Source organism: Neopsephotus bourkii, unplaced genomic scaffold (assembly GCF_033783945.1).
Source record: "Neopsephotus bourkii isolate Nb327-2 ecotype Australia unplaced genomic scaffold, CSIRO-AGI_Nbou_v1 NB_1825, whole genome shotgun sequence".
Taxonomy (NCBI): domain Eukaryota; kingdom Metazoa; phylum Chordata; class Aves; order Psittaciformes; family Psittacidae; genus Neopsephotus; species Neopsephotus bourkii.
In genome coordinates, this window is record NW_026902298.1 from 2,615,642 (window position 1) to 2,643,438 (window position 27,797).

Here is a 27,797-nt window from a genome sequence, read left to right on the forward strand (position 1 = left end):
AGGTTACATCAGTTAAAGGCAGTCCAACATCCTGATTTACAGACCTGGAGTTTCTCTTTTCCCTCAGTAACAGAGGGACCAGGTTCTGTTATCTACTATGCTTTTAACATACAGTTTAGAGCGGCCATTCCTGTTGCTACCTCTAATAAGGTGAAAGCAGAATAGAACAAAGTCTGCTCAGACACAGTCAGCATTTAATGTCTTGACAAACAGTTCCCATCTGAGTACATTCCATCACAGCAGGAGCAAGCGAATGGGAACACGTGCCTGCTTCACAAGCCTGATGAGCAGTTTGCAATTGATTTCATTTGACTTGCAGAAGGAAGCAGTCTGTTATCTCTAGGTTATACCTGGCACAGTCGGTTATTAGTGGAAATAACTCTTTGCTTTAGGTTTGCACAAGTCTGAAATGCCTGGAATGAGAAGCACTGCCAGGCAAAGTGAGGAACTGGAAGGCTGTGCCCATATTGTGTTAAAGTGTGTTTTAAAGATGTTCTATAAGTTAGATTTGCAGTAAACCCCCAAAGAAAACAAAATGCTTACCCAGCCACACAATTCCTATGAGGCCAAATGTCATATGAATTTGCTAAATTATCAAATGTGACAATCTCTAAACCAGTTTGTAATTAAAATCCATGCTTTTTAAAAACCCATTCATTTGAAATTCTTCTACATTTTCACATGTACAATAATATCAAGCAATGACCATAGATCTCTAATCACAGAAAGAAGACTTTAGAATGTAGGTGCTAATCGTGTCAAACCTAAAAGATTAGTAACACCAGACAGCAGTGACACCAACTAGTCCCATTTTGAACAGGAAAATACTTTCATCCAAACATGAAAATGAGCTACTAACAATTCAGTTCAGATGTGATATGGCACAAGAACGTTACTGGTCAGGTATTGCTCTTGCTCTTATTTAGGAGCTATTTTTGTGTGTGTGTTTTCTTGTTTGCTTAAAAAAGGACTCTGTTTTTCAAATCACAGGTCTCCCAGTCCTGGGGTCATTCACAGAATGGCCCCAGGGTATGGTGTCTGCAGCCCAGCCATTGGGTCCTCTTGGTATGTTTCCAACCCCAGGCAGCGAAATGCATCTGTGCGTAGACATAAATGTGGAGGAGTGAGATTAAAATTTAGCAGTGTGTTTAAGAAGCCAAAATAGAGCAAATGAACGTACCCAGGACCAGCAGAATCTGCTACACTGAACCAAAGGAAAGAAAGGGGGGATGGGAGAACTGGGGTTTGTTTGTAATAGTAGCTCCACAGTGTTAAAACCAAGAGCTTTGGCAGGCAGGCACTCTCTTGGTTTAACTGCAGCATGCTCCCTCTTGTCTTCCAGCCATCAGCAACCTCCCCTCTGGATACACAAACTTAAGTCCTGCCAGAGCAGTTCAAGTAAAGGCACACGTCCCTGGCAGTGATTTGATTCCAAGGCCTAGGCTACAAAGAAGATGGAGACCCCCTTTTTACATGGAATCACAGTGCCAGGTTGGACAGGGCTTGGAGCAATGTGTTCTAGTGGAAGGTGTCCCTGCCCATGGCAGGGGGGCTGGAACTGGATGAGCTTTAAGGCTCCTTCCAACATTCTGTGAAAAGACGAGGGGTGATGGACACGAGTTACTCCTTGGGAGATTCCAATTGGACAGAAGAGGAAAGTTTTCTCCAAAGAGAACAATCAGCCATTGGAATAATCTCCCCAGGAAGCGATAGATTCCCCGCATTGGACACTATCAAGATTCGGCTGGACAGGGTGCTGGGACAACCAGTGGAGGTCATGCTTTGCCTAGAAAAGTGGGACCAGATGGTTCTTGAAGTCCCTTCCAACCTGGCACTCCATGACACCACAGGTTCTATCAAGATGTTACCACACCATCACTACGGTACCTGCCCCCCCTTGTTTCCCCAGCTCTTCTGGGGAAGAAGTGCTGTAAGGTGAATGTGAGGGGGCAGAACCTACACAAAGCTGCACCACTGACTGTGACAGGAGGGATAAAGCCTTGGCAGTTTTCTCTCTCACCTGTGTGGGGAGGCCCTGTGTTACTACCAGCACATTGCTTAGCCAGCAATTTAGTCCTATTAAAAAAGAAATAAATAAAAGAAGCTTCTGATTACTCTTATTCACACAAAATTCATCCAAGATGATACACACATGCAAACAGCTCCTTACAGAACCAGCTCAGCTCCAGCAAGGTGAAACGCAGTATCACAAAGCATAGAGAGGTGGTTTGTGAGGCCCTGAGGGCAGTCAGGGAGTTTTGTGCTGCACAGAGCCCTGATGGTGAGCCCACACGACTCCAGCTGACCCATCCATCACAACCACCTGGGTCTCACCTTCCTGGAACAGGGAGCAGCACAGAATGAAACGCACACACTGGCAGGTTGATGCTTCCTCAGCTCTGGCCCCAGGCCAGCCCTGCTGGAGCCAAGATGACTCTTGCAGAATCACAACAGGACCTGCCTTATGTATTAGCTCGAGCAGAGCACTGTGTGAATACTCAGAGCCAGCTCAGGATCAGCCATCCCAGATCCTTAAGCCTTGAGGAGCACGTGCCAGAAACCAGCTGAGCAGCACCAGAGGTAACAGTGAAGTGACTGTATTTAGAAACCACAAACCAAGTTTGCTGCTCTGGGCAGTAATGAGCATCTTCACCATCAAATATTTTTGTAACTGCAAGGCAGATTTGCAATTCAAGAGTAAGGGAAAAGAAAAGCCTCCAAAAGACTTGAAATGTTCAATTTATTTTACCAGCACTTACTGATCTGCTTTAGGAAGCTCATTGAATATCTTTTGTATGAGTTCCATCCGCTGAAATCTGTCCAAATATAGTCTACGCTGTGGAGCATCTAGTTCAAGAAACTCTCTTCCTGTCATCTTGAAGTCCTGGATCATAAAGAAAAACCCAATGGTATCAAAGTTACACAGCCCCAGTATGCAGCCAATAAACATTTAGACTCTGTTGCTACCATGCAACCACAAAAATGCACTTTTCATGGCAGTTTTTGGATGGGAAGGGCGCAACCCAGCCACAGAAATCTGTGATGTTTATAACTACAGGAACCCCAACAAACTGGTTGTTTCAATGATGTTGCAGCTGTGCTTTGACAATTGCTCCAAGTCAACTTAAGTGCTTGCTTTGATGCTTGCTATCTCACCCTCCAGATACCTGGGCACCTTCAGCCCTGGGGCCAGACAGCAGCCTGGATGAGGAAACAGAGATGAAAATTGCCCACAGGAACGACAGGCAGTGTACTTATTTCCAGCTGGATCACCTTTTGACACTACAATCCCCAATGACTGCAGCACAAGGGAGGACATTAACGGGGTAATGGCTTTGGCCACAGGTTTAAATTGACTTAACTGTCAAATACTACCATATTAAAAAGGAATAGGGATCTACACTTTTTGTAAAGATCTAAAGGAATCATGAAGCTATCTTCTGATTTTATATTCCATAAATAAGACCTTTTTTTCCCTTCTCATTTAGCCACAGATGTGTATCAAGTCAGAAACTAAACAGCTGTATTGGGTTTGTGGGGTGAGGTTTAGGTAGTAAGGGGTCTCTGTTAGAAGCTGCCAGAAGCTTTCCCCACGTCCAACAGAGCCAATGCAGCCGGATCCGAGATGGACACACCTCTGGCCAAGGCTGAGCTCATCAATTATGGTGGCAGCACCTCTGGGTTAAGATGGGGAAAACCCTTCTGCACAAGTCAGAATGTGAGAGCTACATCCCTGCAGACACCAAGGTCAGCGCAGAAGGTGGCAAGTACTGCTGTAGACACTGGAGCAGAGACTTCCCTGCAGCCCTTGGTGAGGCAGCTGTGCCCCTGCAGCCCATGGAGGTCCATGGTGGGGCAGATCTCCACCTGCAGCCATGAGGACTCAGGCTGGAGAAGTTCATGGAGGACTATGTCGTGTGGGAGGGACCCCACACTGGAGCATGGGAAGAGCATGAGGAGTCCTCCTCTGAGGAGAAAAGAGCAGCAGAAACATGTGATGAACTGATCACAACCCTCATTCCCCTGTGCTGCTCAGGGGGAGGAGGTAGAGAATTAGGTAGGGAATAAAGTTGAACCTGGAAAGCAGGGAGGGGGAAGGTGCTTAAGATTTAGTTTTACTTCTCATTACCCCACTCTGATATAATTGGTAATAATTAACTTCCCCGAGTTGAGTCCCTTTTGTCTGCAATGGTAACTGCCGAGCGATCTCCCTGTCCTTATCTCGATCCATGCGCTTTCAACCTTGCTTTCTCCCCTTACCCTGTTGATGGAGGGAGAGCAGCCCGGCAGGCACCTAGCAGCCAGGTGAAGTGAACCCACCACAAGAGCTCCTCATTAAACCTGGTATTTAGAGCTTCAGATACTTTCTCCCAGTAAAAGCTCCCAGACTTACTTCACTAGACCTTTAGCTTCCTTTATGACTTGAAGGCAGCGTCTTGAGGCCGATCTGTAGGATGGTGCTCGCTTCGATCTGGGCTTGGGCTGCTGGAGCAGAGGAACTACCCTGCCTTGAGGCCTCTCCTTTCGGCCGTGGAAGGTCTCCAAATGTGTCCTTCAGGTAAACCACCACCATTGCCAGGGCGCTCTTAACTACCCACAGTGAACCTATGACCCTCCCTGTCCCCTTCACACCCCTGTAAGGCAGCTTGAGGTCCCTAAACCCCGGTTGCACCAGGAGGCCGCGGCTCACCCCCCAGGCTTTAAACCCCACCGAGAGCCGTTAGCAGCCGTTAGCGACCGTTACAAACGGCCGTTAACCCCCTCAGCACCACACCCTCACCGCGTTTGTCCTCACGGCCTTGCCGCCGGGGCCAGGCTCCGAGCTGCACGACCTTGAGCTGTCCCCATCACACACAGCCCCACCGGCGCCTCTTCCCTTCTCTTCCCGTCCCCTCTCCTCCCCTTCCTTTCCCATTCCCGCTCTTACCAAGCCGGTCCCGCCGGGAAGGCCCCACCACCTACAACATGTCTCCGCCCACCTCACACTCTCCTCCTGGACGCCGCCATCTTACCCGTTCACATGACCCAGCGCTTCAGAAGACACCTTTGATTGGGTGTTCCCCGCCGGCCCAGCATGGCGGGTTCCAATTGGCCACAAGCCGGCGGGCGGGGGTCAGGCCCGGGCCGGCCCTGCGCTCGTTGCTAGGGGCGGCGGATGGCGGCGGCTCCTCCATGGGGCAGCGGCTGAGCGGGGACCCTGCAGCGGCGGCCGGGACGCGGGGACTCCCCGTACCGGAGCGAGGAGCCTTCGATGGGGGGAGGCCGAGTCCTCGGGGTAACCCGCTGACCCCCTCCCCTCAACCCAGGCCCCGGCGCCGCGCTGCCTGCGGCCCCTTCCCCTCAGCCCCGCGCCCCTGTCCCGCTTGCCCCACTTGCCTCGCTTCCCTCTCCACCAGCTCCTTTGTGCTCCCCGTCCCGTCCCCATTTAAACCCCGCTCTCCCCGTTTGCGTCTCGCTTCGCTCCCCCTCCATCTCATCCCCTCAGCTCCTGCCTGTCCAATTGTCCTTTTCCTTCAACCTGGCCCGGCTCCTCCGGTTCATCTGCATCCCAGCGACCAAACCAGCCTTGTCCCGCTTCAGACAGTCCCCTTCTGGCCCGGGAGAAAGCGAAGGGGGGAGGGAGAGTCCCCGCTTGGAGGGAACAGATCCCGATTGTGAATGGTAAAGAGCAAAACAGAGCCGCCCCCTTCACGAATACAGTCCCCATCTCTGAAAGAAGACGATGCAAAGCAGAGCCCTGTCATGTGCATCGCAGCTCCTCAGGCGGGGACGGGAAGCGTTTGGAGCTTGTCCACCTTTTTCATGCTTGACGAGCTAGATGAGGAAAATCTATCCCGTTTGTGTTTCTCTTTTTGTTTCTTTCCAGAAAATGGGGGAGAGAGAGAAAGAGGCTCGCACTGAAGCCAACCAGCTGCGCTTCTGAGTGGGAAACTGGACCGCGCTCATGGCTTGCTTTTTATTTCCTTTAACACATCATTATCTCTGAAAATGAACCTTTTTGTGAAGCTTTTATCCTAACTCTTCTTCCTCTCTTCACGAGGTGGCTGCTGTGCAAGGGAAGAAATGGCATGAAGTAACTGACTCCGGTATAAAAGCAGTCTGTTTTGCCAAAGTGCCCAGTGAGCAGCACTGTCACTTTAATAATTCCAGGTCAAGGGATTGCTTTCCTCGTTTTTTTCAATCCTCTCTTTTAATACATGGGAGGATCAGAGGGACATTAAAGACCATAAGGCTGGGTGGCTCTCAGATAATAAAAATGAAAGTGACTGCCCAGTGACTTCTGTTGGGTAAGAGGGTGATGTTTGAAGGCTGTTTGGTGAGGAAAAAGGGACTTTTTCAGTCTGCTCTGTAGTCACCTAATGCATAGCTAGCAAAATTCATTCAAGAAGTGAAAGAAGTTAAAAGAGTCCCTTCGGATTGGTTTTGTCTTCCTCCTTATTTGGATTATTTGGGCGTTTTTGTCCTGCAGATAATGGTTTTGAGCATGTACAGGTGGAGGATTAAGACAGCTGCCTAGAGATGGACTGTGCCTTAACTGTATTACAGAAAACCTTTTAATTTTCAAACTTTGCTGCCAGAAGAGGAGTTCTAATAAGGTTTTGTATTGCCAAGGAACAGTTTCTCTTGTATTTTTATAGATTCAAATATATTTTAAAGAAATTGAAAACATCACTTAAAAAAAATATCAAAAAGCTTCTTTTTTCCTCCCCCCCCTTTTTTTCCCTCGTTTGTGGGAAGCGTTGGAAGCTCGGTTCCAGAAAACAGCAAGTCTGGATAGAAGTGAAGATTGAAGCTGCATTCCCTAACTGAACTGCACAAGTGGTTTGCAATAGATAGGCAGCTCCTGACCTCGCAAAGGGTTCCAGTAGTGCATCGGTAATACCAGTAATAAAGTACTTGCAACCAGATTCAGAAGTAGGAAGAAGAATGCCAGTCAAGAAGAAAGGTGGGCTATGAAGCTTCATATCTCATATTGCCTCTTCATTGTGTTAATTGTGCATTTCTATTAATTAATTAAAAGTGTTTTGATGGGGGATTGAAATGGTTTTTCTTTTGCGCTGAAAATGGGAGAAAACTCTGTGCACTTACAATACTAATTCTACAAAGTATTTTATGCTGTGTTTTAAGACTTGTGGTGTCAAATGTGGCCTCAAATAGTGATTTTGTAAAGATCAGCCATCTGAGATGTTGAGCAGACACCAGGAGGAAAGCTGGGCAGTTGATTTTGTGAGAAGCCTCTCTTACAAACGCTGATGAATTTCAATATCATAGGTCACTCTGTTGTGTATTCTTTACATGTTTGGTGAGTAAACATCAGCCACGAGAAGCAGCATAAATAAATAACAAAGTTTCAGGGCTCATTTGAAATAAAAGTCGTGAGAGTTGAGTTTTGAAGGTGATTTGAATGTGAGGTTTTAAATGTGAGTTGAACTAACTTTGTTTTCCATGCTTTAATACCATATCAAGGCACTACCTTTGCAACTGTAGTATGGCAGCATTTAAGAATAAAGATTGGGCTTACATTTTGCCCCTTCTCTCCTAAAATTTATGGTTAACAGCAAGTGTAGGAGCAGCTTTGGAAAATGTGGTTTCCAGTGTACAGACAAGAATTGGGGGATATATGAGGGCAAATTCTTACTCTGAAAGCACTTGTGGACCTGAGGTTATTTTTGGTTCCTTGCAATTACGGCTTTGATTTAACATTTCAGAATGTGCTCATAAAATAAATGGCACGTGAACCTTTTCTGTTTGGCTCATCCATCCAGATGTCCCTGGATCTGATGATACCAAAACGAGGGGGAAGGAGCAAAAAGTGAATGTTACACAACAGGAATGGGGATATAGTCGCTGTGGCTATGGATTCTTTTCCTTGTAGGAATAGCCATTATTAAATATGAGTAACATTTATTATGTAAATAATGATAAAAACCACACAGATTGCTAGAATTATTTTTATACAGACAACAAAAAATGAGATTTAGTGATAGTGTTTTAACAGATGACAGCATATAAACGAATATTCAAAACTGAAATGTTTCAATGACTCTGTCATTCTTTTAATTACAGTTATGTGTAGTAAAGATGGGAATGTGTATGAAGCAGCACCATACCTTAATAATTCATCCTACTGTGCTGTAAATGTGTCACCCTGATGTGCTGGTGAGGCTTGTGCACTTTGCCTGTTCACAGAGGGAAGATTAAGACTGTCTTTCCAGCTTTTAAGTCTTACCTATGAGTTGGGTGATTTAAGGATGTTTCTGTACTGGATGTTCAGCTGTAATACAGCTTCTACTTGCTGCTGGATTTTTAGGGTGAAATCTGGGCTGCTTTGTGCAGGCAGTTAAATGGGAATCACAAGTGGTCCCTTGTGGCCTTAGAAGTGCTGTTTGTTTTGAGACAGTCTGAATCAGTCTTAATGTACACCAAGGCTTTAATTTCTTCAGCTGTTTTATGAGGATATGTATTTGGACAGCTTTAAAACATAAGTTCAAGAGACCCAAATATCCTCATTGAAATACTTTAAACTGCCACATCAGCCAGTGTACTGAGGTTGCCAGTGTGAAAGCATTTGAGTATTAAAAGGATATTGTTAAAATTTATTTAAACATGCAAATTGCAGGATTAAAATGTTAGTGAATCAGCAACTTTATAATTATAATGAATGACTGAATTTGTCTAGTTCATGCAATAGACTTTAACTTTCTAAACATAATTAAAAACATTCTGGCAACTTGAAACATGCCACCATTTAAAAAACCTGCTATTGTTACAAGTAATCCCTGTTACTCCTTTGAATATTAGGGAGCTTAAGATTTTTCTGACTGGGGGGGCCCCGTTTTTTCCCCCATTTGTTTGCATTATGCATTTAACAGCACTTTCTGTCATAACTAGTTTCACGTTGCTGTTGATTTCCTTTCCCTTTCTGATCTTATGTATTTGGGAGTTCATTTCTATTGTCTTTCCTACCCATGCCATCTGTAGAAATCCCAGTGAGATGCTCTCTTCCAGGCTGGGCAGAAGTATGTATTTCAATAGCAGCATCAAGGACAGGATTATCCCTCCCCCTTTCAGCACTTCTTTATGTGTTGCTATTTTGGCTTTGATCAAAATATTCTCCTAAAATCAGGAATGAGGCAGAGAAACCTGTAAAATAAACCCAAGGTTTGAAACATCCTGATAGTTATCACTGGAAGTTGTTAATATTTTCTTTGGCATTGACCAGTTCTGGTCTTTCTAAAGAACAGTGTATGGACTTTGTGAATTTGTCTTTGAAAGAGCTCTCACATCCAGTACAAGTCTTCACATTTCACATAGGTTTGGACCTGGTTTACACTTTGCTGCTTGATACAATACCATCTTGCTTTTAAAAGCCAAGGTCTGTTTAGTAAGGAAAACATACTTTCCTTAATAAAAGTCATATAACTTAGAGGAAGTATTGTTTTCTTACAGCTATGGAATAAAAAAGGCTTGCTAATGGTTCTGCTCATGGTTGTGTCAGTGTGTGATTGCCTTTGCCTCATGTACCACAGTGAAAGGATTTTGTTTTCTCACTTTATTCTGGTGGGAGATAATCCTTCACATTCCCAGCAAACCTCCCCCAGGAGGCAAGGCTGGAAAGGGAGACTGGAGTAGCCTTCAGGCACTGAATGTGCACCCTTTAGCTAAAGGGTGAGACAAGCCTATGGATTACTGTAGAGTTGCCGTGTTGTTAAACAAATGCCTTTTCTCTTTCGCTTTTGGTTGCCCATCTTGCACTTAAGTACCCTTAAAATTCTAAATCAAACCAGCCATTTGATTTTAGTTACAAAATTACTTGTTGGAGAGTGCCATTGAGAGATGATATGGGATGAAAAATAAATAAATTCATTATTGAGAAATAGGGAATTGAGAAGTAAATAAATGCATTCTTTTCACTTAATTCTGAACTTTCACAAACAAACCAGGATATGTATGACCACAGGTCTTTGTAACTAACTTATGGAACTTCTGGGGGAAAGCTTTGCTTCAAAGTGAAATAGTACTGCCATAAAGAAGAAGTGAACTCAGGTTACTAAGTGAAGTCAGGTTTTTTGTGTGCTTTTAGATGTTTTCTCTCTCTCCCTCCCTGAGTTACTTAGCTGAGTTGATTTCTGTTAACTCTTAGGGACTATATTTAGATCTGTAATTGCACATCTTTTGGATTCATCTGCAGAATAGTTAAGAGCATAAAATGTTACTGTAATTCATTCATGTCTTTCACAGTGATGGAAAGAACTAATTAAATGCATCCTCCTCTGTGATTGAGACCAGATTCCAGTTTTGGAGCCCTGCTTGTGATTCACACGGAGATGGCAGGAACCCCAGCATAAAGATGCTTGGTTGCACATGTGCTTCTAGACTAACCCTGTTATTGTCCCTACACATCTGGCTGCGTCTAGGCAGTCAGAGCTACTTGAATGTTGGGATTTATACTGCCCTCATCCCGTTTTCCATCTCTGAGAGAGAGGAATTGTATCTTTACCCAGATGAAACCTGTGGGCTGCTAATTCCATCTTAACTCACCCACCTTGTAGGCGGTTTATCTAGAGGCACGTTGGTTCTGTTTTCCATGGAATAGCGTTTTTTGTCATACCTCTTACCAGAGAATCACAGAATGGTTTGGGTTGGAAGGGAGCTTAAAGCTCATCCAGTTCCATCCCCTGCCATGGGCAGGGACACCTTCCACTAGAGCACCTTGCTCTAAGCCCCTGTGTCCAACCTTGCCTTGAACACTGCCAGGGATGGGGCAGCCACAGCTTCTCTGGGTAACCTGTGCCAGCGCCTCAGTACCCTCATAGTAAAGAACTCCTTCCTGAAATCTAATCTAAGTCCCCCTTCTGTCAGTTTAAAGCTATTCCCCCTTGTCCTATCCCTGCATGCCCTTGTAGAAAGTCCCTCTCCAAATTTCTTGTATAAAGAAATGCTTTTAAGAACATGTTTTATTAAGCACATCAATGTCAAGAATTCAAAAGCCTCAGTCTGATCCCCTGTGCACTACTTCAGTGCCAGTTAGAAGAATCTGACTGACAGGCTTTGTGAAATGCTAGATTTTGTAGTGGTAATGCTAACTTTGTTAGCATTTGGCTGGTGTGTTGAAGGGGTCTAAAAACAGCTCAGCAGGAGGTTCTAAAGCAAAGTTCACCAGATAAAGCTAACTCCCATTAATGCACTGGAGTTCTGGTTCCCTACATCTCTTTAAAACTGACAACTTCTTTTTAAATAACAACATTTCAATAGGGGGCCATAAGTTTCTGTGCTCAGAAATCTTAGTGAATGTAGTTGTAGGCTCCTTACAGCAAGAGATCCAGCACGTGCTGGAGTTTTTTGTTTCCCTTTCACTTCTAACAAGTCATTGGTATTACAGGCTTCTTGTCTTTTCAATAGCTGAATAGGTATTCCCAAGTAAGTACATGGCTAAAAGGCTGTATTTTTCACTCCAAGTTCTGTTCAACTACTTCTCATATTTTTCCAGTGCATTGAATGGGAACAGTGCAATGCTGTAGGTTGTCTTTACAGACTGTGGAAAGAGCAATTTTAGTTTTCCAAGGGTTAAGCAAGTGGCAGAAAATTGCTGTCTAAGCTTTGCCAGCCTTTACCATAAAGCCTTGATTTAAAGATGCAACTGCCTTAATGCAGTAATCTTTTCCCAGCCAGACATGGTTTCCTCTGTGAGAAACAGTGAGGTATTTTGCACACAAAAGGGCTGTAGAAGGCATTATACAGAACAATTCTTTGTTATATAAATGCAGGCTGCAAAGTGAAGTGGGAATGGTGGAATTCATATTCTTTTTCCAGCTCTACCATTGTTCTGGTATTCATCAACGGTAATGAAGTTCCATCCTATTTGAGTTCCCTCACCTATGCAGGGTGCCCAGCTAGTTGTCCAGGAGGGCTGCATTGGCCAGCAGAGAGAAATCCACCTTCAAAGGGCATTTTAACCCACCTAAGATCTCAATTGCCTTACTGACAGTTGTCATCTCCTCTTTCCCCCTGATCATAGGGTAACTACACTAACTCACTTGCTTCAGATGATGTCTCAGTCTCTGCTATAAATTTCAGTGGAAAAAGCCTCTCCTTATCTGAGATATTTATGAAAGCTGACGTGTGTTCTATGGGTGCTATAAATTAACACTATTCATTATTTTTATGGGGGAAAATAGTGTAATACTGAAGGCAGCCACAGTGTTGATACAGACACAGGAGGCAGCTGTGCATCCTCTCCTCCCTTTCTGTTAAGTGCATATTGCACTCAGTAGAAGTAACGGTATTTTGCATTATTTTTCCTCATTCTCCTTTTTCCTTCTGAATTTGTTCCAGATGGCCAAGTTAGATGTCAGGGGGTGACCACGGAGAAAAAGCTGAATTTGTAACAAGTGGCCAAATGTTGTAAAAGATGATTTTGCAGACCCAGAGTCAGCAAAATGAGCAAAATCTGCCTTACTCAGATCTGCTTGTTTTGTTCAGGTCATGCCAGGTTCTTACTGCTTCTAAGAATTTAAGGTCTGGTTTACTATGGTATTTTCTTGGATTTACTATCGATTAAAACAGTGCCCAAAGCATCTTTAGGAAACTAAAGATTGTGCTTTTTTTTGACATATTCATCCCAGAAATAGCCAATGAAGCTGCCTTGACCTGCTGGGTGATTACCATGGTAACCAGCATCCAATAAAAGTGGGGAAAAAAGTTTGCTTTTGAAGGGCTATGGTCCAGAGGAGCTTTTGAGGGCATTAAACTGTCTTCAGCAGGACAACTTAGTGCACATGTCCTTAAGTCTGACTTCACTTTGGGATTAAGATGTCAATGTTTCCTTCAAAACACGTTTATCAGGGAACTGAATCATTTCCTGGAAAGAGGAAATCTGGATAATTTATAGTTTTACAAAGAGAAACTAGCATTTAGGTTTTAAGAGGCTCTTCTCTCCCCTGGCTGTATGCTATATTTTGCATTATGCTGTAGTGGAATAATTCAAGTTGCCTTCCACTTCACATCTAGGTGTTCTCTACAGTAGTACTGCCTTGCAGTTGGATGCCTGCTGAGCTGTGCTTTTAACACAAAGTATAACACAGAGGTTCTTAAATTAAAAGTTCCAGTGTGAATGTAAGAAAATGTAAGACCATGATGCCTATTTTGATAATAAATAAAGGCAAGTTAATCTCACTCCATTTTTTTTTTCATCACTAGAAAGATGTTACTGTTACTGAATTTACTTACTTCTACTTTGTTTTCTTTTATACAATATATAACTTTGTATGAGTTTGGAAGTTACTTATTCCTGAACAGACATCTTTTTATTACCTTTCTGTCTCATTCCAGCTTTCACATTTATGTTAATTTTTATGTTGAATATTCTCTTAAAGTAAAAACAAAAATAAATCACAGCAGCTGTATTAAGTAAATAACTCCTGGTTTTTACTCTTGCAACTTTACATCAAGTTCCACTAGTTTTGTGTGTCACATCCAGTTAGATTGTAAGCTCTTCAAAGCAGGGCTCTTTGATAATTTTACACTGTTAAGATGCCAATTTACATTTATTCTGCTGCATAAAGAAGAGGTTTTCTTTTTGGTGCTACATCATTTTGGGTGTTAGTGACTTCAGTTTTCAGTCTGTCTTTGTATTAGCATTGTTGATTTAATATAAGCATTTGTACACCTAGATTGTAACAGTGTGATGCTTGAAAGGCAGAAACAGGTAGTTCAGGTGAAACTATATATATTTTCAGGGTTTCTGTGGGTTTAGAAGGAATCTCAGGGCCTCAGAATCTGCTCTGAGTGTCTCAGGACATAGAATTTGAGACAGGATCACTCACAAACAGGCCCCACGTTACCACCAACATGGCTGGGAAAAAAGAGCTCACTGATGAAAAGGAATGGCCCTGGTGGTGTGAGCAGCTAATACCAGGAGTTGCTAAAGCCCTCCTGAAAAGGTCCCTGAAAAGAAGTGATGTGGTGAGTCCAGAGGACACAGAGATGCTCTGAAGGCTGGAGCAGCTCTGCTCTGGAGCCAGGCTGAGAGAGCTGGGCTGGGTCAGCCTGGAGAAGAGAAAGCTCCTGAAGGGGAGACCTTAGAGCAGCTCCAGTGCCTAAAGGGGCTGCAGGAAAGCTGGAGAGGGGCTTGGGACAAGGGCCTGTAGGGACAGGCCAAGGGGAATGGCTTGAACCTGCCCGAGGGGAGACTGAGGTGAGCTCTTAGGCAGAAGCTCTTCCCTGTGAGGGTGCTGAGGCGCTGGCACAGGGTGCCCAGAGAAGCTGTGGCTGCCCCATCCCTGGCAGTGTTCAAGGCCAGGTTGGACACAGGGGCTTGGAGCAAGCTGCTCTAGTGGAAGGTGTCCCTGCCTGTGGCAGGGACTGGAGCTGGATGAGCTTTAAGGTCCCTTCAACCCAAACCAGTCTGGGATTCTACAAAGAATCAAGGTCCCAGAGTGAGACACTGGTAATGAAGTGCGCTCTTCCTTACTGAAGTGTGACACAAAATGAGCAGGTTATACACTAAATGCTAAGTATTTCTTTCACAATTTAATTGTAATTTACAGGAAGGGATGCATAGAGAATGGTATCTGTGGGATTGCAGGGGTTGAATATTCCCATCCATGGGCACTAATGCAGGAATGTAGCTTCACTTTCAAGATGCTTTTTGCTAAGCAGAAATGCTGGAGAAAAGTTTGTCATTTTATGCTGAGCCAGTCACTCACTGATCTTTGTATAGTTATCCTGTTCTTGGGTGAGTATGTTTAGTCAAGTTTAAAGGTATGTACCTATCACTAAAACATGCAAAAGAAGCACTTTAACATAACAGATATGTGGTGACATGTAAAATCAAGTGTGAAGATACTTGGACAGCAAACATTGCAGCTAATCATCACTGGTAACTGGATTTTTTCTTAAGGAACTGGTTTTCCTTGTAGTAACTTAGACAAAAAGTCTGATTCTTAACAAGCATGCAAAAAAAGAACCTAAGCTCTATTTTATTAGCATTGATTCCCAGTCATTTGTGTTTCTGCCCAGCTTTACCCACCAGACAGTGTTCTGTGGCATTACCAGGTCTTCAGCCAAAGTTTAGAGGTTGTGCTTTAAGATAAATTGAATTCCAGAAAAGAGAATAAGAGGCTTTGGAAATGTAAACCATGGACAAATGTTGCAGGGGGGCAGCCTGGGGAAAAAAAGGAGACTGAGTAGGGGAGGGACAGGACAAGTCACACAGTATAGAAGAGGCTATAAAGGGAGTGATGGTGGTTTGCTTGCTGCATCGACGTCTGGAGGACAAGAAGGAGTTGTCCTGATTTATAACAAGAAAGACATTATGTATAGAAAAAACCCACTGAAACCTCCAGGCACTGAAAGCAGATGATGAGGGATCTTGTGAACTTTGTGGGACTGTGCAGTTGGACACTCATCTATGGGATGGATGACTGGAAGTCTGGATCCTTCTGCACAGCAGGGAGGTAAACTGCAAACCTAACAGGGCTCGTCCAGGCTCAATGCATCTGTAATTCCTGTTTCTCAGTGAATTCAGCTGACACAGCATAACTCCCGCCCCTCGGAGCAATCTGACTTGCAGATCATTCATCCCTCTCCACTGCATCATCTGCACAAATCAATATTCTGTAACAAGTGACTGCTGTGCAGCTTCCGCTCTTTGATTGCAGCCTTTTGCACCAGCTATTTGGAGCACAAGGACCTGCAGAAACACAACTGCATCTTAACACTGTTGAGTGCAGAGCTGCCCATCCTCCTTCCTCTACTCCAGTTTCCGATGCCTGCTTTCCCCTTAATGTACCTGCACCTGTAATCCTACCTTGGTCTATGAAAGATGCAGTTGTACTTGCATAGTGGTTCTTCTCACAGGCTGTCTGTTCCATTTCTTGTCTGCTGACAGCATCAAGCTCTGGAATAGCACCACTTTACAACTAAACTGTTCCTAAATTTGTGTTTTGCAGGACAGCAATCTGTGCAGAGAATTCACCAAGGCTGTGGTTAACTTAGGGACATTGCCTTTCTAGTTACAGCGAGGGCAGCTCAGAATGCACCCTTACCTTTAAATATCATTCCTTGAAAGAGTCTTTCCACTGGCCCAAGGTTAATCTTCACAGACCATGTGTCAGTCTCCTCTGTGTGCTGATCCCAAAAGCTGAAACCCCAGTAATAAACGTGCCTGGTAATCCCTTAAATGACCAAACCCCACTTGTTTTCCCTCGCAGGAGAGAAGATACATGATCTCAGGAGCTGTTATTTTTAACCCTTTTGCTTGTTTGTTGCGAGTGCTCATCACAGGGTGATAGTATTTGTCACATACGTAATGCCTTATGTTACCTCAAGGTTGCATAGGCCATATGTTGCCTTTTCTTGGTAGTTCTGTTGCGGTTATGAAGTGCCTGAGATGCTGAGAGCTTTCTGGTTTCTACAGGGCCATGTATGGCCTGTTTGTGCAATCTGCTACATTAATTTGTGCCTCATGTTGATGGTTCTATGTAAATATTTTATGATTGTCATTTGTCTACTAGTTCTCAAGCCTTCTGAAGCATTGCAGCCTACAGCTTGTGTTTTCTCAACCATCTTAGTGCACTGCTTCTCGTGTCTCTAAGGTTTAACTGGTTTACACCTCCTCTGTGTGTGCAGTGTTGCAAATTGACAGCAGTTATTCCTTTGTGTTTGTCGTTATGTGTGAAGATTAAGAAAGGTAAATGAGTTAGTGATGGCTTTGGGATCACTCCCTGTGCAAGTCACCTGCTTCCCCCCTGTTACTCATTGTCATTATTTGAGCTTTCCAAAGCAGAGGATCAAATCAGGACATTTTCCAATGAGACAAGGACAGTGTTTGCTCAGACCTCTGGTTCTTCTGTCAGTGGTCATCTTAACAAAGGTTGGAACTCTCCAGACGTAAAAGCAGGTTTTGAGGTCCTTTGCTTCTGAAGTAAGCAAAGTTCACTGAGAAGACTCTTGCTCTCTTTCCCAGTGCTCTGATTGCATTTCTCACTTCTATTTTGGCTGCTGTGTTTTTCCTCCCCCATTCTCGATGCCTTTTCCAGCTTTGATGCCCTACATTTTCCCTTTTCTGGTTGTTCAAAAGCTGGAAAGCGTCTCCTGAAATGTCTTGGTGTGTTTTTCTGTGCCAGGCTTCACAAGTCAGAAAATAATCAAAATCTCTCTTAGGAAAAGGAGCAGATACAATCAGAAAAAGAAACAGAAGAAATGAATAAAACCTCCCCTATCCTCTTATCAACCCCATTGGTTAGACCTTAACTGCTGTTAAACACCTCTCACTGATGAAACAATAATATTTGCCATTTCAGACAGCATTTTTCCATACTCTTGCACCCCCAAAGTCTTTTTGTTCACAAACCCTGATGCCAGTGGGAGGAAAGAAATGCAAATATGATCCTAAACTTACCAACAGGCTGTTGTAGGCCTATTTCCTGAGAGGCAGTGGCTACCTCCTACTGCTCTGTGCTGGGGCAGGGCACTGTAAGCAGCTGGCTGTGGTTTCCTGCATGTGCAAAGCAGAAGTTTCCTGTTCTTGGTGAGTTTGGAATCGAATCGACTGTTTTTCTCTCCATCTTCTAATCTACCTTGTTTCATAGCAGGAGTTCAGTGACGGGATCATATCCCTATGGAAGGCAGCGGCAGCTGTGAGCAGACTTTGTAAAATCATGGAATCACAGAATGGTTTGGGTTGGAAAGGACATTAAAGCTCATCTAGAATTTCTTCTTAACATCTAGTCTGAATCTCCCCTCTTTTGGTTTAAAGCCATTCCCTCTTGTGCTGTTTCTACAAGCCCTTGTAAAAAGTCTCTCTTCAGCTTCCTTGTCAGCCCCTTTTAGGTACTGGGACACTTGTGGGTGTTCAAAGCCTAGCAGTTTGTCTGCAAGACCAGTGATTGGTCCTGGCTAGCAGTGTATACGGGTCCATACAGAGTCCAGCCTGTGTGACTTTGTTATGGCTAGAAGGAGCTCTAAGGGCTTGAAAATATATGTAGGAAACAGCACCTGCCTGCATTGCTTGTTGCTTCCATCATCTGTTTCTTCGTTTTGAGTGATTATCATTCAACGTGCTCTGGTTTGAGCAGTTTCAGAAATGGGGCTTCTTGCAGACTGGTTTTGAGTAAGTTGTAGCTTTCTCATATAGTTTCAATTCATACTTAGTCAAATCTTTTCCAGTTTAAGTATCAAAGTTCGTAGCTACTCCTGTATTATCTTCAGATCTCATAGAGTTACTTCATCTAAAGGATAAATGGTTTTAATTTGGGAGATATTTAGGGGAACTGTTTCCTGCATCCTACAGCTGCTCCCATAGATGTTATGTTGTGTGAACTGCGATGGGCGGGCATGGCTGTGTCATCATCTGTCCCATATGAAGGCACAGAGCATATCAAAGACTTTTTAATCAACACATCAGTGTTAAATGCTTCAGTAAGTGTAGTTAGATGAACTCAATTGACATGTAAGTAGAGTCCAGAATATATGAAATCTGGAATGTATGTGAGTTTTGTAGGACTGAATCTTCTGGTTTTTGTCAAAGGCATCTTTCAAAGCCAATAGGATCAATAGAAAACAGTGTCATAATATGTAAAGAAACAGAAAGGAAAACTAAAGCTGTGTCCAGCAAACCTCATGGGGCCCAGCTGACACTGACTTCTCTGTGGTCTTTTGTTAGCAGACAAAGGACCTACTCAGGATCCACATGGAGGCCCAAAACTTGGGATATTGCATCATGTATTTTCAGTGGATTTGTGGTCCTGCTTGGATTTGATTTTGGTATAATCTGCACTGAAGAATAGTGGTACCACAGAACAAATATTTTTTGGTTGTATTTGTGTATGTATTACCTGTCAGTAAGGTACAGGACTTGTTTTGGCTGCTAAGAATTAACCCTTTACTCCCTTGGATACTGTATTCCCATGCACAGAGTGATGCAGTCCTTCATGACAATCACCAGTGCTCCATTCTTCTTGATGAGAAGGATATGTGGGAATTCAGCTTCATAAACTTTGGTTTAACTTGGGTGACAGGGAATATGGTTCTTATTTGAATATTGTGCTGCAGTCCAGGCAGTCAGTTCTTGCAGCCAAATGTTATTTAAGCTTTGTAGCTGTCAAACGGCCCCAAAAGGCAAAGTACTGGATGTTCTCATCTGCTTTGGCTATAACTGGAAGTTGAAGATGGTTATTATATTGCAAAGAGTACTTGGTATTCTTCAGACGTAGTATATTATTGTATTATTTAATGCTTCTGTTTGATTGGTGTGCAGACTCATGAACAGGGTTATGCCTCATCATGCTGAATACTGTACAAATCCATATGAAGGTCTAGTCCCAAGTGATTTATAACCAGTAAAGCTCATCAAAAAGGCTGAAAGTTGCTTTTTTGAAAGCCTGACCTACTGCCAAAATGACTGGAGATTTGAATAGTCTCCATAAGCCCCTTGGCTTTTCAGGGATGCTTCAGTTACAAAGCCCCTCTCCCTGACATGCTAAAATGCTCTTGGTCAAGATATGTTTCTAGCTGACTCCAGAACATCAGTGGTGGCTTTCAACATAAGCAAGGGAGCTTGGGGGTCACTGCATCTCCCAGCACATGCAACCCATCAAAGGTTATTTGGAAAGCTGGATACACTGCTACCGAGTGTGATTGTGTGGGGAAAAAGCTGCAAGTCCATGCAGGAGCTTTGGAAGGGAGTAAAAATGAATTTATCCTATTAAAGCTGGAGAGGAAAATTAGGCAGGAAGATAATTACTTGAGCTGGGATTTAGCCAGGATTTAGAGTTAACACTAGAATTGTGCCCCGTTGCTGGTTGTTCTGTTTGTAGAGTTTAAGACTGTTTTGGGGTCAGCTAGTAGTAAGCTTTTTTTGTCTTGATGAGTTGAGAAATGATTTAAGTGAATAGAACAACTCTGCTCATAACCCCAAAGGATGCTACATTTTGTAGCTGTGTTTTAAAGTAAGAACCATAAACTTTAGGGAAGGACTGATTTATGTCAGTGTGCTTCACCAAGGAAATAAGAAAGAAAGAGTGATTGGTAGGGTGTCTGTCTGGTGTGGAATAAGCATTCAGTTCCCATTTTCCTGATTTCTCAGACAGTCCACGTAAAAATGTCCTCAGTAATTTGCAGTTAGAAGAGCCAGAGAGAAATTATCATAGGATCATAGAATAGTTAGGGTTGGAAAGGACCTTAAGATCATCCAGTTCCAACCCCCCTGCCATGGGCAGGGACACCTCGCTCTAAACCATATTACCCAAGGCCTCGTCCAACCTGGCCTTGAACACTGCCAGGGATGAAGCATTCACAACCTCCCTGGGCAACCTATTCCAGTGCCTCACCACCCTAACAGGAAAGAATTTCCTCCTTATATCCAATCTAAACTTCCCCTGTTTAAGTTTTAACCCATTACACCTTGTCCTACCACTACAGTCCCTAATGAAGAGTCCATCCCCAGCATCCCTATAGGCCCCCTTCAGATACTGGAAGGCTGCTATGAGGTCTCCGCGCAGCCTTCTCTTCTAGGGTGAGGTGTCCCTGCCCATGGCAGGGAGGTTGGAACTGGGTGATCTTAAGGTCCTTTACAACCCAACCCATTCTATGATTCTATGCTTCCATGATTAAATATGTCTTCTTTTTAATTTAGGAATGTTATCAACTCACAGAATACAAGTCTCTGCCAATTGTGAACTCATCTGTCACATCACAAGGCCCACACTACACGGATTGTGTTCAAGAGCTTTGAATGAACAAAGGCAACTTTTATATAATGAGGAAGTTTTCTTTAGGTTATTTAAAGAATGATAAAACCAGTCTACTTTGCCTTTCCAAGCCCTTATACAGTACTTTATTGAGTTTAAACTAACTAAACAGTCTGAACCTCTCCTGGTAATGAAGCCTGTATAGATCTCAGTGTCACATATACATGCATGTGGACATTTCTGTGAGCTAGCTAGGATGCGGAGAAGAGAAGGTGAAGTCTGATTCTCCATTTTCCTCTATTTTCTTATATGGAAGATGGTGATGGTTAGATTTTATGCAATTTAGATTTCACTCGTGCTCTTGGCAAATCACTACACAAAAATAATAACATCAGGAAAAGCAGAGCTCTGTTTCTCTGGGCTCTTACAGAAAGGCTGGGTTGCTACATCTGAGCCAACACATGAATGGAAGTCTGCTGTCAAAGTCTCATTTTTGCCAGAGAGGTAGATAGCAATTTTATGTATTGAGGGAGCAGAAAAAACCCAGTTGTGCTCTTGGACACCTGCCTTTAGATAGACATCTGCTATTCAGAGAACAGAGAACTGAGTGCTGCAGATGCCAAGCAAACACTTTTATGTCTTCTTTGTATATGTTTTAAGGCCAGTTCTCCTGCATGGGTATCCATAATGGTTATTGTCTGTAAATTTGAAGCTTCTGCAAGTTGTAATCTGGTCCAAACCCCATAGCTTCCAGCTGGTTTTGGGTGAATAGAAGTTGAACACTTGTTGTAGATGCCATTCAAAAGATCACTTTTCCTTTGCAGGGAGATCTCTGATGCAGTAATCTTCTGGTTTGCTGTTGGGTTCATCTCTCTGTTCTGCTTATGTTGCTCATGGTGTACAGCTAATGATAGCATGCAACATCTGTTCTAAAAGTTCCTTACATGTGTGAAGTGTGCCTTTAGAAATGTAAAGTTAATATTTGAGCATTTAAATACTTTCCAGAGCAAAGAAAAGACTTTTTATGTACTTGTTTGTTTTTAGATACTGACCGAGCTTTGGTGCTGCTGGAAGAATACTGCAAAAAACTAAGGAAGCCAGAGGAGCAACAACTGAAAAAAGCCATCAGAAAGGTGATGAGCATCTTTAAGAGCAGCTTGTTTCAGGCACTTCTAGGTAGGTACTACTAATTAATACTAAATGTATGCTCTTGAAAGCAGAGCTAGGACAGACCTAGTAACTTTCTTATTGGTCACCATTCACGTTTGGAATGGAACAGCATGTTGAGATGATCCAGGTCGTCTGTGGGGAAACTCATTGTCCTGATGTTTCAAAGGCATTTTCTTATTTATTATGAGAAAAAGAATAACAAGAACATCATGCAAGTTAAGGCATCGAGTGGTAATTCCTAAACCTTGCTGCATTCCTTTGTTTAATGGAAGTTACAGAACCAGAGTAGGATATTGCTGTTTATGCAGAGTTGAAGATGAAGCCATCTCCATACAGGTAAATGGCCAAAGACTCATTGATTTCACTGACACCAAGTAGCATCTCAAATCTTTTTGTCTTTTGCATTATGGTTTTGTGAAAAGTGTCAGCCAAAGAACCTTGGAAATTAAGGCAAGAAAAATGCCTAAGGTAACAGTGGAACTTTGATGGAATGTTCCCATTCATGCAGTGTTCAAAATAGACTTGCTGGCCTGTTGCTCAGTCTTTCGTCCATTTACTTTAAGGTCTCCATTTCACCTGGTAAATGGTGGTATTTGTCAAAATCAAGCACGTGGTGTTTTGGAGCTTTGTATATAATAACCTCCCTAAGTTATTACATATGTTGTTTGCAAGGTCATTAACATACGTGGTTGCTGTAGCATCCCTGTTGTTCCTTGTGCCGTGCCTGTGCTGCCAGTTATGGGAAGTGGTGACAGTAACTGTGCATCACCCTTGCTCTACCTTCCTCTGTCCTCTTATTCATATTGCATTGGCCTCTCATTGTTTTATTCCTTCACAAATATCTGTGCATTTTGTGCACTAATCTGAAGGGCACATTAACATACCTTCAAGTCATGGTAGTTTGAAGCCAAAGTAGCAGTTGTGCTCATTGCAGACCTATAATCAGTAGCAGTTAGGGAAAAAGCTGATTATATATCATCAAAGTAGAAGCACATCAGTACTGCACTATTGGTGTGAAGGCAGTGGAGGTCTAGGAAGAGTTTCAGTAATTTCTATAGCATTTATGAAAAATATATGATACCAGTCTCTAACATTTCCTGCAAATGGAATTAATTCATGTCAATGCTGTTTTACTTGTCATTTCTCTTGGCTCCTTTAAAGTGATCACCTTTAGTTTATGAATCCTATATAATTTTTAGTTGCTGTGTATTCTTTACAAAAGGAAATAGATTCACAATTGAATGGTAGTTACCAAATGGTCATAGACTTGAACTAAAGAGTCAAAAAGAGATGGGACATTTCTATGTTATTTGTATTATCTGTGGATATAGAAGTCTGTGCTAAAGAAATACACAGGAGTGACTTTAGCTGTACATTTACTTCTCCAGTACTTTGGAGTAATCCTTCAAAGTGTTCTAACAACATGTGTGCTTTGTGTGTGGCTATGTTGCTGATGTATTTCATATGTCTGAAAAGAAAAAGTGATTATAGCTGCATCAAGGTTGAATCCAAAGAATATATGAAATCTTTTGATAGCCAAAGTAACAGATTGAGTGTGGTGCTATGGGTGTTAGATAGCATTTTAATTTGTAGGCCTTTGGGTGTCTTTTCCTTGTCCTTAAACGCTTCTTTTCGTAAGAGATTTGGGAATTGCAAGATGTGTTCAAAGTCTCTCATTATGATCTTTTGGTTTGCTATTTGGTTGGTCAAGGTTATGGAATAATACAAAAGAGTGACCTCTCTCCAGTATTTTAAGTGTCATAGATGGTGTTATTACACAATCAATACTGAAGTTCTTGCATAATCAGTATTTCAAAAAACCCCACTTCCATGACATCTGTTTCAGCTTCCCGTCACAATTTCTTCCATACACCTATAAATCAGACCACACAAAGAAAGGCAGATCTTCTGATCTCCTTTGAAGTTCTGTACTGCTAATGTTCCTTTGTCGTTTATATTCACAGAATGTCTAATGGTATTGAAAACGACCAGTTTTGAGTGCCTAATCTCAATGAGACTTAATTTTCAGAGTCTGAGTGCCCATCGCATTCCAAAACTCAGTCTCTACAGCTGTTGAACCTTGGTTTTGTCCAGAATGGAATTGGCCTTTTGAATATTTAGGCTATAACTACTGATGAAGAGTTTGATTTTTTGTACAGAATCATTACCCTGGATGCAGAAGTGCACATGCCAACCAGGTATAAAGTCAGCATAATTTTACGTGTCAAATTCAGTTTTTGTAGGTCCTACAACTTCAGGACAATTTGATTCCTTTACAAATAAAATTCAGCTGTTGAAACCATCCCTCTCCTTTACCTGTGTGTTCCATTCTCATTAACTTCCAAAATGCTTTAAAAATGAGTAGGATGCCTCAAATTGAGTGCAGTAGAACAGATAAAGTTAAGATTAATTATAATTAGAGGCACTTTTCAGGTCTAGCTTTGTCTAGTTTGTTTCATTCTCCAGTTTAAGCTTGTGGGATTTGATTCAAGCAGTCATCTTTGAACAGTGTGCATTTGTGATGGTTTTTATCTTCAATGTGTTTCATAAATATGAACTGTTAACTGCTGAATGGCAGAGTGACATGATAAAAATGAGGATTCAATATTTTTCATGTGTATATTCTACACATGCAAGAAGTGACTATAAATATGGAAGTAAAAGTTCTGTACATGATTTATGGAAGGATTATTGAGGGATTGTCCTTTTACATTTTATTTCAGGTTCAAAAACATCTCCTCCTCCCTCCAGGCTGCTTTTATTGCTGGACTTCTTTCTAGAGTCGCTGTGCTCAGTTACAGCTGAGTTAGTTGCTGAGAGGCACATCTTCAAAGCGCTCTGTGGAGCTGCAGTCTCTGGAGTCCCATTTACACTCCAGTGGCCCAAACACAATGCTTTGAAAATCCAGCCCTAAGAGGAGGCAGGAGGAGAAACTCTTCAGAAGGAGCGTGCAAGGGGAAGAACACATATTTAGTTATTTGTATTACCCTTAAGTCAATTCCAGATTGTTTTCACCAACAGGATTGTACCAATCCTATGCACAGTGAGGAGTTACGGTGCTGTTGTTATGAGCTCATGAGGATTTTTGGGTTTTCATATTAAAATCACAGGGTCCTCTCAAATAGTAGCACATAGGAACATTTATGTTTTAAAACCCTTCAAAGAAGAGGAAATGAAACTTGTGGAAATCCAAATGCCTCATTTGTTGGGGTTGTTTCATAATGGTGTATCTTGGAGGCATCGTGCAGAGATAGAAAAGGAAAACCATGAAAGAGCGTAATAATCGTCATCTGCATATGTCCAAATGACCAAACATTTGTTCTGTATGCAACTTAACTGGTTTTTATAATGCAATACATAGTTTAGTGCAATTTATTTCTGAAACCCTCTGCTATATAGTTGCTGAGCCTTCACTTCATTATGAAAAGTGCACGATTGTGCAGCTTAGGGGAGGCCATTCTGCAGAATGAGAATGGATGAAAGAGATTTATGTCAGGGTTGCTTTCTGTTTTTTTTTTTTGTAGGTACATCTCTATAAAGCATCATTTTGTTTCTAGCAGGAATTAAAGTGCCACAAATAGCTGTAATCGTCTTATGCAGCATTAGGTGAAAACTAATCCCAATAGGTTTTCCTAAAATTCGGATAAACCCAATCTGCACTGCATGACGTATTTCCTGAGGCATTTGAAACCATGTCTCATGGGTTTTTTTTTTTAACTCATGCTTTTGTAACTTTGCTTCAATTTTAAAATGTAATTTTTCAACTAAAATCTGCATCACCTCCTTTTTCTTTTCATGGTATTGTACCGTTTCTGCAAGCTAATGTGGCTGTTATAAAGCCTTCTGTCTTTAAAACTGCTGTAGTAAACATTTACTGTAAGGATTACCGAATTTACCGGTCATCTGTGCCGCAGCCTGTATTTAAAGACTTAGGATACTATTTTGTGTTTCCAAAGGGAGTTTTTAGGCTCTTTACTTCATTCAGCTCACTTTTAAATAAGCCCTGTTATAACAATCCATTTTAAAAGAGCGCTGATGTCTTTTAAACCAAGTCAAAAAGGAAGACAGATCATTCTTCTGCAAGCACATATTACTTTTGTATTAAAACCTTGTATAAATTAAGTGGCAGCATAACTCTGTAGTGTTATAGTAGTATCCAAACGTCCAGGGACCTAGTTATGTCTTGAAAACCTCTGTGTGCTATAGGACAGGTAGGATATGTAAGTGGGACACAAAATATAGCCATGAAAGAGAGCCAAAGCAAGTCCCCTTTTGCTTTAATTATTTTAATATGTTCCTACCTATTAAAAATTAGCCATTGACAAATGAAAACAATTAGTATGGTAAGCATGAAGCAAGTCACGAGCTTGGTTTCCTATGGATTCATCCTAGTTTTATTGACTTTGGTGCTTACAGAGCTGTGATCTGAGACTGAAACACCCCTTGTACTTAGGGCAAGGATAATTTAGATATGAAAGAAACCAGAGGGGAACCTGTCATTGAAGTAATGATGAGATGCTGGAACATGGCCCTATCACAAAAGGGAAATGCTAAGAATGAAGAATGGGATTTTGGTAGACATAGCCATGCATGGATAATGATAAAAAAGTCCCCCCCCATCTGTAGGCTTTAATGCTGAGAGGAATAATTATGCTGTTGAGCATGCAGAGAGAAGAAGGAAGTAGAGGCAGTAAATGGAAAGACAAGGAATTTGTTCAGGCATTTTGTGTTTAAAGAGAAACTCTTCAAATAGTGACAGACAGCAGTTTGGGAGTAGAGACAAGGAGGTGGGTCAGGAGTAGATGTGGAACAACAGGATAAATGGTGGGAAAAGCAGGAGATCCGCAATACAGTCCTGGGATGGAGATGGAGCCTGCACTGAAGTAGGTGTTCAAGAACGAGTATAGATGTCAGAGGAAACGTCAGGATCATGCAACACCTCCAAAATCCAGTGCTAGTCATACATGGTAGTGCTGGTATTCAGTGTTGAAAAGTATTGGAGATTTTCACAAAAGGCATAGAAATCATCTATAAAATACCCCAGGTTGTTATTGTTTGCTTCTATGATATAAGGAACACTGCAGTCATGTTTTCAGGCTTTCCTCCACAACCGTTAAGACCTCTTTTGTACTTTTCCTTTGAGCAAAGGTAGGAGTTGACATTCATGGCACCACAGCAAGCCAGGCAATGCCAAATTTCACAAGGCTTCTGATAAAGCTGCCAGAGTTGAGGACATCAAAATAGGGAATATGATTGACCTTTCTGAGGTGATGGTGGTCCTTGCTAGTACAAGTCTCCCAATCCCCAGAGGGAACATGTTTTAGTGCTTAGTCTGCACCAGTGTTTCAGGGACCAAAAGGATATTAAATGGATTGCTGTACTGGGAAACTTTTCATAGAATCACAGGATCAGATAGGTTGGAAAAGACAGTTAAGATCAAGTCTAACCATTACTGCAGGACTGCCTAAGGCCAGCACTAACCATATCACTAAAAGGGCCTCATCTGCACGGTCTGTGAACACTTCCAGGGACAGTGATTCCAGCCCTGCCCTGGGCAGCCTGTTCCAATGCCTGAGCACCCTCTTGGTGAAGAAACTGTCCCTAATCGCCAATCTAAACCTCCTCTGGTTCAGCTTGAGGCCGTTTCCTTGTGTCCTGTCACTTGCTACTTGGAAGAAGAGACTGACCCCACCTCACTCCATCCTCCTGTCAGGCACTTGTAGAGAGCGGTCAGGTCCCCCCTGAGCCTTCTTTTCTCCAGACTGAACTCCCCCAGGTCCCTCAGCCATTTCCCATCACACTTGTGCTCCAGGCCCTGCACCAGCTCTGTTGCCCTTCTCTCTCCCCACTCCAGCACCTCAATGTCTCTCTTGTCATGAGGGGCCCAGAACTGAACACAGGATTCAAGGTGCAGCCTCACCAGTGCCCAGTACA

The 27,797-nt window shown here is 42.6% G+C and overlaps 2 protein-coding genes across 20 annotated transcripts in view; one reads left to right on the plus strand and one right to left on the minus strand.

Annotated features, from left to right (window-relative positions):
* TMEM126A (transmembrane protein 126A) overlaps positions 1-27,797 on the minus strand; it is a 187,755-nt gene that overhangs the window by 2,500 nt on the left and 157,458 nt on the right. The window contains exons 1-2 of one of the 4 annotated variants that reach the window (XM_061343405.1): positions 4,928-5,015; positions 2,760-2,884 (exon numbers count right to left, since the gene is read on the minus strand). In XM_061343405.1, coding sequence (XP_061199389.1) covers positions 2,760-2,875 — 116 coding nt within the window. In that variant the 5' untranslated portion in view covers positions 2,876-2,884; positions 4,928-5,015. The other 3 variants (XM_061343407.1, XM_061343404.1, XM_061343406.1) reach the window with 3 other exon arrangements.
* DLG2 (discs large MAGUK scaffold protein 2) overlaps positions 5,114-27,797 on the plus strand; it is a 1,002,605-nt gene continuing 979,921 nt past the window's right edge. For 9 of the 16 annotated variants that reach the window (XM_061343334.1, XM_061343337.1, XM_061343338.1 and 6 more), the window contains exons 1-3: positions 5,115-5,275; positions 5,867-6,946; positions 21,738-21,869. In XM_061343334.1, coding sequence (XP_061199318.1) covers positions 6,928-6,946; positions 21,738-21,869 — 151 coding nt within the window. In that variant the 5' untranslated portion in view covers positions 5,115-5,275; positions 5,867-6,927. Of the gene's footprint in view, positions 5,276-5,552; positions 5,662-5,866; positions 6,947-21,737; positions 21,870-27,797 lie in introns of all 16 variants that reach the window. The other 7 variants (XM_061343342.1, XM_061343344.1, XM_061343349.1 and 4 more) reach the window with 4 other exon arrangements.